Genomic DNA, 19432 nt, shown 5'->3' with positions numbered 1-19432 from the left:
ATATACATATACATACAGGATGTCCCATTTTAAAGAATCCAATGAAATATCTCGGAAACACTGCATTAATTCGAAAAATGTTTCAGACAATAGAGTTTTTTTACTTCGAGGAAAATGTAAGATCATTGGTTTGACCTTGGGTAGTATTATCAAGGCAAGAGTCACTTAGAATTTTTTTAATGGAACCTCCCGATTTTTCATTACATATTCTTGTAACTTACCTCGAGAACCTTTTAAAATATTATAATAAAATATTTTTTCGTTAAATACTTTCCGAATTATAAGGCTTGAAAATTACAGCACCGCCGGCATTAGCATTATTCAAGGTATCCGACCGACGGCTAAAATCTCTTGTTCAGGATCATGATCTGGATAACATTTGTCAAGATCAAGGTCATTGGAGATTGTACATCTTCTTTTCATTTTTACATTTTGCTTTTATTTTAAAAATAAATTTTTAATGCAAAAATGAAAATAAGAGGAACAATCTCCAATGGCCTTAATCTTGACAAATCTTAAAAAAGCCTTAAAAATTGTTCAAAACTGGCGTAAGACGAAGAAACTGATAGTAAACCCAGCCAACATCTCGGCGCGCCATTATTTTCATCGGAAAATACAATTTGAATCAATCGAGCTTTTCAAACTCCGGGATGATACTTGTAAGTTATACCAATTCAGTATACCAATTAAGTATCTGCGCATTTGCTTAAATGCGAAACTAAACTGGAGTACATACCTCGAGAAAAAGAGGAACAAGTTCTACACCTCTAGATTTATAGAAGAGGTATGGGCAAAAACGGGAGTTTAAATCCCAGAGCTGTAGTTACACAAAATGGTTTTAATATCAAGATTAACATATGCTGCAGTTATCTGGTGATCTAAGGTGGAGAAGATGGGTGCCACGAACTTGCTCAAAAGCCTTGAAGGAGAATATCTGAGGGCTGTGACGGGGGCTATGAGAACCACAACAATAGAATCAGGTGGTTATCAGCACAATCAGACAAATAGCACAAATAGAGACTAATACGTCATGATAAATGGAGAGAAACTAGGTTTGGCCATAAGTTAGGACTTTCATAAGTTAGACAGACTCTTTCACACTGAAGCAAGATCCCCAGAAAACATCAGCTGTAGAAGGTTTTCAAAATCCAGAGCTCTTGGAAGGCGGTGAAGAACTGCTGACAATCAAAACAACTAATGAAACATCCCGAACTAATCAAAACGAAAGAGTTAACAGCAATGGGAAGAGACAAATTGAAAATGGGCATAGACCTTCTCCTCATAAGACATATGCCTCTCAGAACACATTTATTTATATAACTTTGGATTCACCGAGCAAAAGAACTGTCGGTTGTGGAAAAGAAACCAAAGACAGTTTGCACATCTTGTGCCGCTGCCTTCTGCTCGCCTGTAAAAGATATTACATAAATCTTGCTATTATATGTTTACTAGGTCCGAAGATCTAAAAGAGAAGAGGATGAGCAGTCTCATAAGTCTAGTATGCAGTACGCTAGATTGAACTGATTAATCTCAAAAACAAATGGGGAGTGACAAAGAAACTTTTAGATCTAAATCATGCTAACAGCGATTATAGTTCCACCCGCTCATCTTATTACTATTATTAGCCTGGCCTATCGTCGAATGTAAGCGCACGGTGAGATGCAACATTAATCGCTGGACGGCTGCATCTCACCGTGCACTTGGATTCAGCGATAGATCGCGGCCGGACTAATATAACAATTTTTAGTAATTAATAACTCATTCACTTATTATTATAAAAATTGCAAAATTAATAAGAATTTTTACTCTCTTAATTAAACTAATAAATTGAGATAAAAATGGATAATATAAGAGTCACGCGCAATTTGTCGATGCATAAATTATTAAATGTAGCTAATTATTTAATTTCCATTTATTTTATTTCATACATTTCCGGACCATTAATGAATATCATCAAATTTCAAGAATGAAATGAGAATATGTTTTTCAACTTCGTTTTGACAGCTCAAACGCCACTGACAGATGAATGTTTTCTTTGCATTAAATGTATTATTCCTGTGGAATCTTTTATTATCCTTTTTTAATTTTAAATTATATTCGAATTTACTATCTTGGAGTCAGAAAGCAGGATCAATTAAATAATTTACAACTGCATGATTACATCGATCAAATGATGGTCAACCAATGGGATTTAACAATATTCTTACAACATCAACCAATATAGAATATTCATTTGATCCATGATAAATGAATTGTTGATATCTCTAATTATATACCACATAACATTAATGTAAATTTTAACGAATTAATAGTATTTTAATTTTATAAATATCAATATAAAAAATTCAATATTTAAAACAATAATAAGAACAATAATTAATGTTAAAGGACTTTTTAATATTTAACAAATTAAAGACAAAAGTGTAGAAGTCAGCGTGATACTTGTGCGCAAGTATAATAATGGATATGTTTAAAAGTTCATTTTTAATATAAAAGAATATAATATCCGTATAATGTCCGTACGCGGTTCGACTTACTTCAAGTAATTTTCAACGGCATTACATAATTCTATCCTGTACAAGTAGTGCATCAATCATGGTGCCAAATATCCAACATATCAAAGAGATTCCATAGATTCATTCCAGTTTACTGGCCAGAAAGAAACAAGTAATTCTTATAAAGCTATAATAGGATGAGAATGTGAAGGATATATATGAAATTATTTTTTAAAAAAGAAACAACAAGGAGAAAATAGATTGACACTCACCGAATTGATGCAATTTGCTCATACACATACAGTAGTCAATCAATTGAATATAATATTTATTTGAATAATTAGATGAAGTAATGAGAGTGATCCAAACAAATTTTTTCATCAAATGAGTACATCAAAATGTAACAGTTGTTCACTCTCCGATTACACAGAGACAAATAATACGTGTCACCGCCGATACAAGTACCGACCCAAAACAATTGTCTAAACTCTTTTTTTGTGTTTTTATATGTAACATTTCGGTAATCTTTTGTTGTAATTCCGTTCTATATCCAAAATTTGCACCCTGTCCCAATGGAATTCAAATTAATCAAATTAGTCAAATCACCTGTGATCTGTAATGATCGAATGGGAAGACGTCTTTCTTCTAATGTGATTTCGGTGTTCAGAAATGCGTGTGTGTAATTGTCGACCAGCAGTTTTGTCCTACATAAGAAGCCTCGCAGTCTTTGCAGACAATCTTATAGACGTTTCTCTGTGAATTAGTAGATAATGGATCTTTCTGCACTTCGATTAAACCGTGAAATTTATTGACTGTAAAATGCAATTTTAGACTATATTGTTTATAATCCTTTTAAATTTATTTGAGATATTGTTAACAAAAATATAATTTTGTAAACCATATAATTTTTTATTGTAGATGCCAAGTTCTTTTTATTGTACCTTTGTCATCATCATGTTACTATTTTTTTATAAAATATTTTATTCTTTGAGAAATCGTATTAAAAATGAAATCCAGAGGATAGTCATTATTTAATAAAATACTAACAATAAATTCAAATTTTTTAAATAAAATTTTGGATCAAAAAGAAAAAACACTTTGTCAATCATGTCTATGATCATGCCTTTTTTCTGTGAGAGAGGATGTCTGGATGAAAAATTAAGATATCTACTATCTGAAGAAATCGGTTTTTTGATATCGGTCAAATATTAGTCTTTTATTATGAATAAAAATGGTTATGTCAAGAAAATTAATTTTGTTATTCTCTATTTCAATTGTAAACCTTGAATGTACAGAATTAAACATTTTTTGAAAATTACCGATTTGTGTAATAGGAATCGCTGTCATAATATCATCAACCTAATGAGAGAGAGAGAGAGAGAGAGAGAGAGAGAGAGAGAGAAACTTGATCGGAAAACTAATGTTATCAAGTGTTATAATTATTTGCTTTAAGGTCAGCCATTACCGTATCAGCGATAACCGGGATAATGGGGAACTTTAGGTGTCCCAACGTGTTTATAAATATAAATATAAATTATAAATATGGTCATCAAACATAAAAAAAAGTAGACCCAAGAACAAACTAAACAACAAAATTGAATTGCTAACAAAAATTCATCTTTGGAAACATTCCGAGATATAATTCCATCTTTTCTCAATACTCTTTATGGTCAAGTTGGAATATTAGTAAAAAGCGAAACCATATCCAAAGAAATTAAGCAATAGTCATTGTCAATGTGTGTATTTTTTAACTTATTAACAAGATCATAACTATTATTGATATGGTTTCGTGACTGCGGTATATTTTTAGTAAGTACAATTATTTTGTGTAAGAACGTTGCAAATGTCTAAAGAGAACTGTCAATAAATGATACAATCATCCTAAACGGACAATTCAGTTTATGTATCTTTGGGAGACCATAGACTCTTGAAAGAACACCATCACAAAAAACCGATTTACGTAGATTCCGAGATGCAGTTCAATTTTTTTCATCTTGTCAGTCACTCTTTTAGTTTGTTAGTCATTTTTTTAGTAGGATCTTTATTAACTACTGTATGTGTTTTTGTCACTAAACATTTCATTAATTTTTTATTTGTATAAATCTTTATCTTAATACAACCGTAATATTGCCTTTGTCGGCCTTTGTAACAATTAGATTGTTTTTTTTTTAAACATTTAGTGAAGGAAAATAAATCGATCAACATGCTATCGATACAATTCTTATGTAACGAAAAAATAGAAAGATTACACAAGCCCACAAAAAAAAGTACCCTGTGCTGGGATGGAGACCCAGTTATTCTTATGTATTTTGAGTCGCTGAATATGGCCATTTGAAATGGGGGGGGGGGGGGATATTATCAAAATAGGGCCATCCAAGGTAAATTTTTATATATAATCTAGAGCAAAAAAATGACCCATTTTTCCCATTTTTAAATCATTTTTTCGCTCTAGATTAAAAATTTGTCCTGGATGTTCCTGTTTTTATGTCAAATTCGTATTCAGCGACTCAAAATACATAAGAGTAACTGGGTCTTCACTCCAGCACAAGGCACTTTTTTTTGTGGACCTGTGTTATTAATGATTCGAATAAAAAATGTCTGATGTTTGTTTGAGACTTCTTGGGAAACCTTTTAATGTTACATTCAATGTTTTTTATAAATTCAAATATCGTATCTTTTTTATTGGTGAAAGGTAATGAAAAATTTTCGCCTAATAAATGTAATAAATGTTGAACTTTTTTGAGAATCAGTACAGAGGACAAATTGATCAATCATTTATCCTTAAGATTTTAAAGAAGAAAAGACATCTTTCCTAAGAGAAAAAAGATTGAGAGTGATTTTTATATGATCAATGTTTTCATTATTTTTTTGTCAGACTAAGGGAAACCTATATTGTTCTGTAGAGGGATCCTAATGATCGACTTGCGATGCGTGTAAGATAGTTGACACATAATAATCGATATGTTAAATATTATCATACTTTGTTTTTTTATGTATGGGAAGTAGCCAATCCATTTTCTTTTGTAATATATCTCTTTCTTTAATATAAAAAATGAACAGCCTCTTTTGTTTATGAAAAAACGAGTTACAAACATAATATAATGGGAGACATCGAGATATGTTACGTGACAAGTTAAAAATTTGTGTCTTTGAATTATGTAATAGTCTATATATATCGTTAAGTTTTAATTTTAACAGTCTCATAATATAAAGATCTTTTATGTGACTAAATTTCGCCGAAGAATGAAAATGGTGTAACAGGTTAAAATTTTTAATGCGATATAAATGTTGTGGTACAATATTATTCTGAATGCAGAACCTAATAAATTTAATTTTTTTAATGTTACGATACACAATTTTCCAGTGTTTAATCCAAGATTTCAATAAGTAAACCGGATGAATACCGGATACATGATAAATAAAACTAAAAAAACTAACAAAAGCAAAATAATGCAGTTTACGCATGTTTTCACCCAGTGTAATTTAAACAATAATGAGAACAATAATTAATATTAAAAAACTCCTTAATATTTAACAAATTAAAGACAAGAGTGTAAGAAGAAATAAGAGTCAGCGCGGAACTTGGTGCGCAAGTATAACAATGGATATGTTTAAAAGTCCATTAAAAAAAAAAATAATGTCCGTATAATATCCATACGCGTTTCAACTTACTTCAAGTCATTCTCAATATTAAAAAATATAATGTTTATTTAATGTAAATTTGGTATTTTAACCGATGTAAATGGACTAATATTGAGGTGACACATGTGAAAATATCACGCTAATACTGCTTAATGTTTCGCTAAAAAAAATGATACTGACTCAAAATTAAAAAGCTTTATATGATTATGAAGCTGACGTTGTTCCATAAAATTCTGTTTTTTATGTTCTTTATTATTGTACTAAAGAGGATCCAAACCTGGGAGTCGATCATGAATCTTTTTCCCTATTGCAGAAATGTGAAAAGTGAAAAGTTTCATCATACCAGAATAAAAATTTCTCTTGTCTTATTGTCCGCCTGACTTGTGATCTATCTAATCTTATTCTGCATTACTATTGTAGTAAAGTATGCCCCTGTCCATGGGCAACCCGACTTACTAATGTGTAGATTGCGGAAGCACTTTGTATATATACATGTACAGTTATACATGTATGTATGTGCATAAAAATAATTTCTTTTTGTTAGGTTGAAAGAGTTATTTTCTGAGATACATAAAAAGTCACTTTTTAGATTACCTTATAAAAATCGATAGTAAGTATTAAAAGTAATATGGAATTTTTGAACAAATAATAAAATATGATATAAAAAATAAAATATCCAAACTTTTTGTACTCAATTTCTATAATAAATATAAGTCACATTCATTTTTATTAATTATATTTAATTTTCCTTTTCTTAACTTATGTATAATATTATATGGCTTGTGTATGTTGTCATGTACGCACGGTGTATATATTCGAGATCACTTATACAGGGTGTCCCATTCATCATTTCGCGCTATTTTTAAAACAATGCCGAATCTAAGATCGTGATACGCCTGAATAATTTGCACGCGTTCTTTCACCGTGTACTTTTCCATGATTAATTTCCCATCTGTCTAGATGACATATGTGAAGTTTGAGATTAATCGGTTTGACGTTTTAAAAATAGCGCGAAATTCAAATCGACCGGTGATGAATGGGACACCCTGTATGTACAGTTTACTAAAAGCAATAAAAACGCGTTCTCTGATAGGTTATTATTATATTTACAAGATTAATAAGCTCTCAGGGAGACAGATTATTAATTTGAAATAAAACCGGATTATGAATATTAACTTAAAACCAACACACCTAACCTATATACATAATCGCTATGCGTGAAAAGTTTCACGTGAAATCTCAATGAGTAAAAAATGAAAAGTGAAAAATGAAATGTGAAAAGTTTCATGTAAAAGTACATGATCGACGCCCTGAAGTCGAAACGTTGCATTATCTTCCGTTTATTATCAATTGTACAAAATAAAATTAATTTTACACATTGATATCCTGTGTGAGCTTATTAAAAGACTACTATTACGTTATTAATCAATTTAAATTAATCTTTCGGACATTTCAAGTCTTATTAACATTTATTTTTATACAGAATATAATTAATTTATTTTTATACAGAATCTGTTTATATTTAAGAACAAATTTGTAGTTACATTTTGTAAAGTTACGTATGCATAATGTAGGAATGTTGTATCAGCCTTTAAATTAAGGTTGTTTCTCTGTTTTTGTATATGTAATATTAATCTCTCTCCCTAGATAGCGTTCTGTATAAATTATTTTTATGTGTGAAATCATGATTGTGACTCATCCTATGCTCTGTGATCACTGTGAGTTTTAATTTCTGTTAATATAGTTGCAGTGTTCCATAATCCTACAACTTTGGAACACTTTTCTGTAAAATACATTTTGCGAGATATTTAAGTGTCCTGACCTTTTTGGGACACCCTGTATATATAATTCACATTGAATTATTTAAGCATTAAAAATTCAGCTTCGATCATTATAGGCACTTAATTTCTAGTATTATGTATTTCTCACATGTACAGTTTAAAATAAAACTCTCTTTTCTAAATCTGAAAACGAAAATAAGGAAGAGAGATAGAAAAGGAAAACCGCATCCTTTATTATACCATACATCCCAAAGGTGTCAGATAAATTCAGAAAAGTAATCAAAGATATGAAATCAAAATTTTACTTTTTTAGTATGAACAAAAACTTTCATGTTTTATAAGAGGATATAAAGATATTTTGCCAGACACAGATAAAAAGTTGTATCAGAAAAAGTTGTATACGAAAATATACAAAATAAAATGTAATGATATACAAAATATACAAAATTGAATGCAATGATTGTGACGCATCCTATGTTAGACAGAAGTGGCGGAAGGACTTGAAAACACAAATTGCGGAACATCGCAATTATATATATTAATAGAAATTTAAACTCACAATCAATAATCACAAAAAACAGAATGAGTCGTAATCATTTCAAATAAAATAAAATTCGTCCTTAAATATAAACAAATTCTACATAAAACTGTTATTTGAACGTTATAAGACTTGGAGTTTCCAAAAGGCAACATATTAATTTAAATCCGTTAGTAAAGTTGATCATCATTTGTTCGATGTAATTATGTAGTTGTTAATTATTTAATTGATTCATGCTTTCCGAGATGGTAAGTTCGAACATTAAAAAATAATAAAAAGAGAATAATGGAAGATTGGCCTTCAACAGAAAAATTAAAAAGAGTATAATGGAAGGTTGGCACAGAATAATGCATGTAATGCAAAGAAAACATATTCATCTGTCAGTGATACGTGTGTTCGAGCTACCAGAACGGAGTTAAGAAACATACTCAAGATCAAAATTTGATGATGTTCACTGATGATGGCCCGGAGAGGAAACGTATGAAATAAAATAAATGTGAAAATTAAATAATTATCTATATTTGATAATTTGTGCACCGACAAATTGTGCGTGATTCTCATATGCCCATTTTTATCTTAATTTATTAGTTCAGTTAAGAGAATCTAAGAATTCTTATTGATTTTTCAATTCTCGCAACAGTTAACGAATTATTAATTATTAAAAATAGCTGTATTAGTTCGCCGCGATCTATCGCTGAAAGCAAGCACAATGGGATGCAGCTGTCCAGCAATCGGAATTGTATCTCCGTGCGCTTGCATTCAATGATAGGTCGGGCTAGTAGTAATAGTAGTAGTAAAATAAGCGGGTGGAACTATAAATAGTCACCGTTAACATGATCTAAATCTAAAAATTCCTTTGTCACTCCCCGCTTGTTTTCAAGATTAATTAGTTCAAGTACTGCGTACTTATGAGACTGTTCATCCTCTTCTCTTCTAGATCTTTTATCCAGTAACAAAATTTTTGCAATATCTTTTACAAACGAGCAGAAGGCAACGGCGCAGGATGTGCAAACTGTCCTCGCTTTCCTCTCCACACAACCGACGATTCTTCTGCGGTGAGTCTGAAGTTATATAAATGTGCTCTGAGAAGCATATGTCTTATGAGAAGGCTTATGCCCATTTTCAGTTCTTTTCTCATTGTTGTCAACTTTTTCGTTCTGATCAATTTGTTTCACGTTTCATTAGTTGTTTTGACTGTTAGTAGCTCTTCGCCGTCTTCCTCAGGTGCTCTTGTTTCAGCAATTTTTTTATGTATCTTTTATTTATGAAAAAGGAAACCAACAATCTATTCTGAGTCCATTTTGATCCCCAATTTAGCCAATCTGTCCTTTAATTTCCGAGTATTTTTAGCGATCGAAGTTGCTCACCGTTTGCATTCGGCGATAGGCCGAGTTAATGCGATTGATTAATATCGTCAAAAGAAGATCCAACTCCGATAATCTTGATCTTGATATACGAGGGTCGTTTGAAAAGTCCGTGCAAAGTCACTGCTGATGGCACTACTGGCGCGTATCAAGGTTAGATTTAGTTAGTAGCATCTCTTGGAGGAACACACACCAAGTTACAGCCAGATCGGTCTATTTGTTTGTGTTTGGCATTCATTTGAATCGAGGAAGTCGAGGGGGGTTTGTTTCTGCAATCACGTCCTCGTTTCCATAAAATCTTTTTCCCGCCAGCCATTTCTTCATATTGGGGAACAAATAGTAGTCCGAGGGAGCCAAGTCTGGAGAATAGGGGGGATGTGAGACGAGTTGGAACCCTAATTCCATTAATTTTGCGACCACAACTGCTGAGGTGTGAGCTGGTGCGTTATTGAAAATCACTCGACTTCCTCGATTCAAATGAATGCCAAACACAAACAAATAGACCGATCTGGCTGTAACTTGGTGTGTGTTCCTCCAAGAGATGCTACTAACTAAATCTAACCTTGATACGCGCCAGTAGTGCCATCAGCAGTGACTTTGCACGGACTTTTCAAACGACCCTCGTATATTGAATGACATTTAACAGGTTTTAGTTGGTGCTGATCCTTCGTTTAAAAGTTATTAATGAAAAAAGTTTACTGCTTTACAGGGCGAAACGAAGCCTACAATTGCAGATACTGTTTCACATAGGTTTTCGACTTTCCACGCAAAGCGAGTTCCTCCCTGATACGAGTTGTACGATTTTCCAGTACCTTCTGCCTCGATTCGTATGACTTTCATTCCACCTCCCCTCCTGCTTCCGGGTGTACAACTTTCCATGGGAAGTGAGGTCCATCCTATTTCTCCTTCCCTGTCTCGGGGCATAGGACGCTTCGCGTGGACAGTCTGATCCCTTTACACAAAGGAGAAGGTGTTGTGCACCTCATTTCGCATAGAAAGTTATTACGTTAAGAAGGAGGATATGGAGTAATTGCTAGTACTCTAGTATATAGCAGAAATGAGATATGTTACGTTCGGAGGACTATGATTCTTTTCGAAAATGAAAGAAAAGAATCGTCTCATTTTGTCGCAAATGTTGTGTATCCACATTTCTCTAAGGGGGAAAGTGTTACCTCCGGAGGACTGCACGATTTTTTTCGTGTTATAATTGGAGGTTATAGTGTCAAATGTAGAAAAATTAATAATAGAAGTCAAAGAATGATACTAATAGATTGATCGGGTATCTAATACCGCAAGTGAGATCGGCGATGGAGTATTTTCAAACTAATAATAGAATCAGTCTACATGACACCTAGGAACAATTGATTCCCCCACCTCCTGATTATTCCCATCAAAGACAAAGAAACTCATCGTATAAATTAAGGTAAAATGCACAGTGATCAGATCCGATCAGAAAGAGCATTTAATTAGTAATTTTTTTCCGCTTCGGAAGTGCATATTTGGATGAAGTGATTACCGAGGACGACTCTTCCAGTGTAAAGATTCGACAGAGGGATGTTCTGCCTGTGATTAAATTTTTGGATTAGGCTGCAAACGAAACAAGACTATAAGTCATCGAAAAGTAATTTCAAAGCAATTCAACTCAACAAATAATTTATTTGAAAAATTCAAAAAATTCCAGTGCGCTCCCAAAGATTAAGTAAAATTTTGAGAAATAAACAGGCAGAGGTTTATTTTATAAACCAACAAATGCGATCTTCCAGCCGTCCAGCCAAAATCTCGAAAAGATATAATTTATTACAAGTTATAAGACAAATAGAAAGTCAAATTGAGGACGAATTTAAAACTCTTCTAACTGCACTAGTTTCACTTCTCGGTTAGAATTAACTTCACCTCCTCTCAAAATTTCTTACTCCCCCCAACCATAAAACCAGATAATACTTCACCTGTCAATATTCTGTCAATTTCCTCTGAACTCTCTCAAAGTGACCATTCCTCTTACATAAATCTATCTAATCAGTCACTCACCTTTAAACCTTTTGAAAATAACCATTCGTTTCTCCCTCTAACAAATGAACAAATTTACATCTCTTATCCTAATTTTTCTAATTAAAATGATTTAGAAGAATTATTTCTTCCAAATCTCCAACTTCCTAATTCTTTTGAGTTTCAAATAATTAGAGCCTACCTTTTTAGATATTCCCCTAATCAAAGAATTATAATTCTAGACTCTGAATCCTTCTCCGTTTCAATCCATTTTTCTTATACCCCGAACTAGACTCTCCCTCTCCTGACTTAGAAACACAATTTATGCGCACAAACGTTTGGATCTCCTCAGCTTAATTGAAAGATCTTATGTGAATAATGAACAGGAGATAAGTCAAAATTATAATTATACTTTTCAAAATCCTGTTCAGAAACTTCCGAAATAATATAAAATCATCCGCGTAACACAACACAATATTTTGCACTAAACTAGACGATATTTAAATAAACTTAGTTTAGTTTTAAGAAATTTAAATTATATATATTATAATAGGATTTATTAAATCTAAAGTTAATGTAAGATTAATTGAATGAATTTATTCAAATCCTTGATCGCATTCTTCCTCTTATAAAATCATATCCTATCCCAGGTCATAAGTAATAATTTCCTTGATCTAAAAACGGACTAATAATGATCTATAAACGGATTAACGGTCGCACTATTTCAAAGCAGAGTTCATTGCGTTCGATCGTGGACTTGTTTTGAAATTTAACGAGTGTGTGTTCAAGTTGTGATATGCGTGAATAAGGCATCGATCTTCTGCCTTGGTCTGAAATGTCAATCAAAGCCCTTTCCACGCACTTTCTAATTCCCGTGAAATAAAGATTTTTAGGACTTTGACATAAGGAGTTATTTTTTAAACTTTCTTGACAGTAGCTTTTAAAGGAAGGACGATCATTAACTAAAATCTGTTGGAGATCACTAAGGATCATGATCTTGACAACATAGATCAAATGTCATTGGAGCTGGGCCCTTTTGTCGATTTATCCGGCGATTTTTTATAAAGTTAATAACTCGTTAACTATTGTGAAAATGAAAAGTTTTAGAGGACTTTTCGACTCAGTTTAATCCGTTCTATTTGCATATGAAAATAATCCCAAATATCTTTTCCAAGAATACCCTGTTTATAATTTAATATAAAATAGAGCGGAGTTTTTTTCGATTTCTCGCGATGTTTTATGTTTTTGAACAGCAAAAGTTAATTATTTAAAGATTGTGCTTGTGCTTTCAAGAAACAATTATAATTATATAACGTAATTATAAGCATGTTATGTAGAGATATTGTTTACCATCGTAAATGTATCATCGTATTACTTTAAAACTGAAACTGATGAAATAGTCCCGCTCTACCTTATAATTATACCTAATAGAAATAAAGTGAACGTACTACTAAAACAAAAATATGTAGAAGAGTTCATAAAAGTTTATACTTATATATATATAATTTTAGTATGGTGTTATACGTGTGTGTGTGTGTGTGTGTGTGTGTGTGTGTGTAAAAATATTAGTTTATTGTTTGTCAAATTCTAGAGCGGTCTCTGGCCTTGAAGGAAGGATAAGCTGAGAATATTAGTGTGATTGTGTAGATTGCTATGTGAGCTGATTTTAGCAAGACATGCACTGACTGTGAAAGTATATGCGTTGATAATTTGAATAAAAAAATAATAGCAAGCAAACATAATCCGACTATTAATTACGTATAATACGGCTTTCTATTATATTTTCTCCAAAAATGTTTAAAATTTTAATTTTCTTGTAAATGTTCTTAGAAAGAATATCTCTTGCTAATAAATTATTATCTTTCAATTTACCTTCTACTTTAATGTGTGTTTAAAGATTATAACATGGTGTCTAACAAAACCTGGTTAGTCAATTTAAGGATAATTCCAGGACATTCCAGATAAAAATCCTGGTTTTTTTCAGGATTTATCTATCGATTAATTTTTATTATTTAATTAATTTTCATCGATTCGTGCAATATTATATGCTTTGTATTGAAGTTAGGATTCTATACGAATAAATAAAATGCTAACAAACAAGTTGTTGAGAACAATATTATAATATTTATTGCTTTATAAATAATATCAAACGAATATCCCGTCAACACAAACGATTTTTCTACTATGTTCTATTTTAGATATTAAATTTAAGTTTTCTATTGGTAACTTATTGCATCTTTATAAGAGAAGATTTATACTCAAACACAACTTTTTATTTTTTCTTTCTTTTTTTACGTAAATAGTTTTTCAAAAGTAAATAGTTTATTATTTTAAATGACAAATATACTACAGCATATAAAGAATATTAAAAACTTTGTAAAACTTTATGCAATACACGTGAACATATTACTAATATCTTTTCAACTAGAAAGCAGTCTTTTGAAACATACATCTCGTCTAAATATTATAACAGCATTATGTAACGTCTCTTGCTATTTAGTGGCTATATCAAATTTGACATAAAATAAGAAAACAACAGCAAGCATAAATGTAACGAAACCGACATGTAAGAGTTAGATGTATCAACTTAAAAAACCGAAAATGTCTGGCTACTGTATACCTCTAAATGTAAATAATACTTGAAATCTAAGATAACACATAACAAATAATTGTGAAATATTTAATGACTACTTACTTCGCAAAACCGATGAAATCTTCATGATTCGTATTCATGTATGCGAGCTCGCAATCCACCAATAAGATTAGTTGCTCTTTACACATTTGTTCGCGCTGCCTGATGTATGTCGTTATGATACGTTCCGTTTCTTCTCTTAGTCTGGGATAACGCGACATCTGTTATATTAAAAAATCAGCATATAAAAATTACACAATTAACTCATATTTTAACATTGGAATTTAATAATTCTTATATCTTTTAATATCTTACAATTATATTTGACTTACCCTATCTGTACAAATGCGTACAACATTACTAAGTTCTTGCACGACTAAGTCTACACACTTAAGACTTGGTTCTTTAAGTCTGTTTATTTGTTTTTTAACTATTGCCTCAAAAGCCATGTCTGGGGTAAACAATCCCACCCTAATACCTATCATATTAAAATGTATATAATTGTTAACTTGTTTTGTCAATTGACGATAAAATCAAAAGAAACTCACCATGTATATTTCTGATGGCGAAAGCAATTTCTTTTCTTAATTCTTTTTCATCAAATTCCATTTTAACAATTTCGAACGGGAAACGCTCATGGAAAAGTCTGTTGATTTTCGCACCACCACTGAGTTCCATAGTATTAATTTGTGCTGAACCTGAACCTTCTATAGTTCTCTCGAAATCTGATTGAAGCTGCTGTATCATCCTTAAAAACGTTTTTCTATTAACTGATGTAATGTAAACTGTCATAAAGTATTAGTTACATAGATAGAGAGTCTTGATGTTATCTACCATTCACAACAAAAAACATATTTGAAGTAATCTCTGTTATTACATCACAATCTAACCAAATTTATAATAGAAATGTCATACATATCCCTATAAAAATCTATTACTTCACAGAGATTAAAAATATTTTTTGTTAAAAATTTGATTTGTTAGTTTTCTTGTAGCAGAATAGTTTTATACCATCACATTATCTTCTCATTCTTCAAAAACATTTGCATAATAAAAAATTGTAGTCTCAATTACTTAAAATTTCATGCAAATGGTAAAAAACGCTATTTTGGTTAAATAAAACTATTATAAACGCTATTTTGGTTAAATAAAACTATTATAAACGCTTTGGTTAAATAAATTAATAGAGCAAACACAAGGATACCTACATATATATTTGAATTGATCTGAAAACGAAAAGCAAATGATCTAAAACTTCAAGACCCTCTACCCATAAAATAAATACAATATTAAAAATAAAAAAGAAGAACTATGATTTCATTTGCATGATTGTTGTTTTATATGTGAAGACATGGACAAAATATATTCATCAAAAGAATGTTGTTATTACACTTATGTGTACATACTAATTATTACACTTATGTGACATATTCTGCTATAAGATACACATTTGTGATTTTTACAATACAATTTTTAAAAATAGAAGACGAGCACTAGGATAAACTTGCAAATTATAAAATTTTAAATTCACTTACTGTAACATAGCCTTTGTTTTGATTGCAGGATCATCAGGTCTGAAATGTTTGTACTGTTCGACATCTTTCTCTAAAGTTAACTGTTGCTTTTGTAATCTATCTCTTAGAGCTGGCAAGGTATCCCTGATATGATTTGTTAATTGTTGATTGAGAACTCTCTGCAAATATGGTGTACCCAATCTGTCTGCTAGATGACGATAAGACGGATGGCTAACAAATGAAACAAAAGTTATATATCATCAGAAAAAAAATTACATTCTTGTCATTTTCAGAATTATTCGCGCGTATACCTGAGAAAAAACTTTCGCTCAGCAGCTAAAGCATTTTTGATATCCTTTCGTCCATCTATATCCTTTTGACTTCTGTTAACAACACCAATATAACCTCTTCTCAATGGCAATAATTTATTTTCCAAAATATCTCTTGCATCAGTGCCATCGTCCATGAGATCCAGTTTAGTAATAACACCAATTGTACGTACACCTTATAATATCGTACATTAATGTTAAATTCAATAAATATTAATATCAGCATTGCAATTGAATACCTTGTGCATCCACTTCTTTAGCAAGTTTAAGAGCATCGCTATTAGCTAAATCAGTATTGGCTGGTGTGACTGCCAATATGAGACAATTTTCACGTTTGATAAATTGAAAGATCATGGCTTTAATTTGGGCTTCTATATCTGCTGGCTGATCTCCAATTGGTACTTTTGTAAGTCCAGGTAAATCAATTAATGTCAAATTTAAGACTAAACAAAGATAAATATATATTAATAAGTGACAATTATCATTTATTTTTTAAAACAATCTTCTTATTATACTTACCATTGGGTGAATATACTCTGAGATTAATTGGTATATTAGAAATGCCCTTGTTACTTCCGGTCACTCTGTCTGTTTCTGCTTCAATTTCTTTCCGTACCTCATCAAAATCTACAAATTTCTTACCTTTACAATGCAAAAACTCTGCATATTCTGTAACATAAGAAAAAATTACTTTAATTTCCAGGAACAATACTTATTATTTAAGAAACAATAAAATAAAAAAATTAAAACTTGATATAATATTTTATATACTTAATATTCACCATATTTATATTCTGTCTAATGAGATACATCCAATTTACAGTTTATCATAATTTTAAAGGAAGTATATGATACAGGATATGTGATAACTTGTTGATAAAAGTTTAAGAGGCAAAATAATTTTATTAATCTTGTCTTACTATATTCTATTATATTTATTAATACTCTCTATATGCAATAATAAAATGCAAAATGTCAATAATTTTTCTTATGAATTCATTTAATATAATCAATGTCACATCATAAAAACATTTTTAAGGAGAGTCAAACAAAGAATGACATATAAATGCATTAGACATTAATGCTCTCCTTGCTTAAAAGAAAGATATTTGCCATAAGTCAATAGATTAACAAGATAATATTACCAGTATATACGAGAGAATTCTACATCCTTTAAATTCATTTTTATATATGGTTTAAAAAAGTAACAGGTTTCGAGAATATATTATCAGATATGTAAGATAATTCATGTTGATTTGTATTGTATATCAAATGAAATAAGAAAAATAATGTAATATGGTTTATGCATTATGACTCACCAGTTAGGCAGTTAATCAGTTGTAAGATGAGAGGTCTTCTTGTTACGATGCCTGAACCTCTTGGCAAGAAATCTCTGGAAAAGTATAAATATTCGTTGTTATAGTTAACTTTAATTAACATTAATTTCATACAAATATTAATTATATATTATTGGAGAATAATGATAAATTAGTTATTTATTAAAATAATTGCAATTAATATATTTAAATATAAGTAAAGATTGTGATACATATATAATCCACAGTGGAAGGGATAACACTTCCACCATGGTATAACCTAAGGCACAGGCAATAAAAAGATACAATTATTTATTTCACATATCTTCTCTCTTCTATCTGATAAAAATATACATAAGATTTGTTCTTTTCAGCTGAACTTTTTATAAGGTTTATATTTCCTTTTTTTCTCTCCACGTTAGAGAAACAAATAAAAAAGATAAATGTTCAGCTACAATAAGTTCAACTAAAAAGTCCAGTCTATGTGTCCCCTTATCTATCTTAAACATTCTTTGTATTCTATCTCTCAAGAATTTTTGTTTCTAACATCTTTAATAGTCACCAGAAATAGTCACCTAATAATTTTTTTTTTGGTAAACATTCACTTGGGATGTTTTTTACACTGCAATTAGAAGTTATTATTAATTATATACTTAATATTATTAACTATTTTATAATTAATAATATTTTATTTGAGATCTTTATACGAAGATAATTGAAAAAAAATTCTCGTAGAAATAATGCTACAAATATTAAACTGTTATAATTTTAGACAAGTTTGATTCTTTATAGAATTACTATTAAAATTTTGGATAGATATATTCATTAGTTCTTTATATATTTCGGTCATGTAAAGCAGCCAACTTTAAATTTTTCCATAACAATGCCACCCATTCACATTTTTGCAAATGAAGAAATTTGAACGAATATATTGCCATGATGGAACCACACAAACGTTAGTTGTTTTAGTGTGTTCAGATTGATTCCTACCCGGAATGCCAGAGTGTCATTTTATTCTTGTTTAACGTTCGGTAAACAAAGATGGAATGATATTTGAGTGACACTCGAGTGGGAATTTGAACCCAGCACTACACAATCGAAACAAAGAAACTATAATGAACGCATCTATCTGAAATTTTAATAGTAGTACTGTAAACGATCAAATTTGCTTAAAATTATAGCAGTTTGATTTATAGTATTTGTGCCAAGAATTTTTCAAACTATCCTCACATATATTTTACCCTCAATATTTTCTAAAAAAAAAAGAGGAGAAAAAATAGGTATGAATTACTTGATCAATTCAGAAAACTATTACTATTTCATTTTTCTCTCTGTTGGGATATAAAAATTATCCTTATTCTCGGCTAACACTCGTTAAGCTAAAATTCTGCATTAGTCAATTCTTCTGTTTTGGAAGACAAATATCAATACGTCATGACAACGTAGTTCAACAAATGTATCTTATGCATACACGGTATGACAAATCAACTATATATCATAAAAGATTTTAAGACTTAAACAAAAATTCCTTTACATATAGATGTTTCCATCGCGCGCGCGCAATATAATTTTCTTTAAATTACTTTAAACATGAAAAAGGCGTCGCAAGATAAACAGTGAATTCGATTAGACACACTTAGTATGCACTGGTGCGTACTAATAAGTAAAATGCATTGTACACAAATTGATGTAAAGATATGTGTTCGATATAAATATAGAAACAACGAGTTAAACCATGAAATTGTCAATACATTTCATTGTGTTATTAAGTAAAATATGTATTTTGTAATTCAAAATACTTGCACTTTTACACTTGGATTAAATCAATGTTCATT

General features: G+C 30.7%; 1 protein-coding gene across 12 annotated transcripts in view; it reads right to left on the bottom strand.

Moving 5' to 3' along the window:
* The window catches only part of LOC108751679 (dynamin), an 89417-nt gene that overhangs the window by 67864 nt on the left and 2121 nt on the right, over nucleotides 1-19432 (bottom strand). For all 12 annotated transcript variants that reach the window (XM_018492672.1, XM_018492719.1, XM_018492113.1 and 9 more), the window contains exons 2-9: nucleotides 17601-17674; nucleotides 16801-16950; nucleotides 16521-16724; nucleotides 16264-16456; nucleotides 15974-16183; nucleotides 14987-15186; nucleotides 14771-14916; nucleotides 14502-14659 (exon numbers count right to left, since the gene is read on the bottom strand). In XM_018492672.1, coding sequence (XP_018348174.1) covers nucleotides 14502-14659; nucleotides 14771-14916; nucleotides 14987-15186; nucleotides 15974-16183; nucleotides 16264-16456; nucleotides 16521-16724; nucleotides 16801-16950; nucleotides 17601-17674 — 1335 coding nt within the window. The remainder of the gene's footprint in view (nucleotides 1-14501; nucleotides 14660-14770; nucleotides 14917-14986; nucleotides 15187-15973; nucleotides 16184-16263; nucleotides 16457-16520; nucleotides 16725-16800; nucleotides 16951-17600; nucleotides 17675-19432) is intronic.

This window comes from Trachymyrmex septentrionalis, unplaced genomic scaffold (assembly GCF_001594115.1).
Source record: "Trachymyrmex septentrionalis isolate Tsep2-gDNA-1 unplaced genomic scaffold, Tsep1.0 scaffold1, whole genome shotgun sequence".
In the NCBI taxonomy this organism is placed as follows: domain Eukaryota; kingdom Metazoa; phylum Arthropoda; class Insecta; order Hymenoptera; family Formicidae; genus Trachymyrmex; species Trachymyrmex septentrionalis.
Note: the sequence above shows the minus strand (reverse complement) of the source record. Positions and strands in the feature narration are given on the sequence as shown.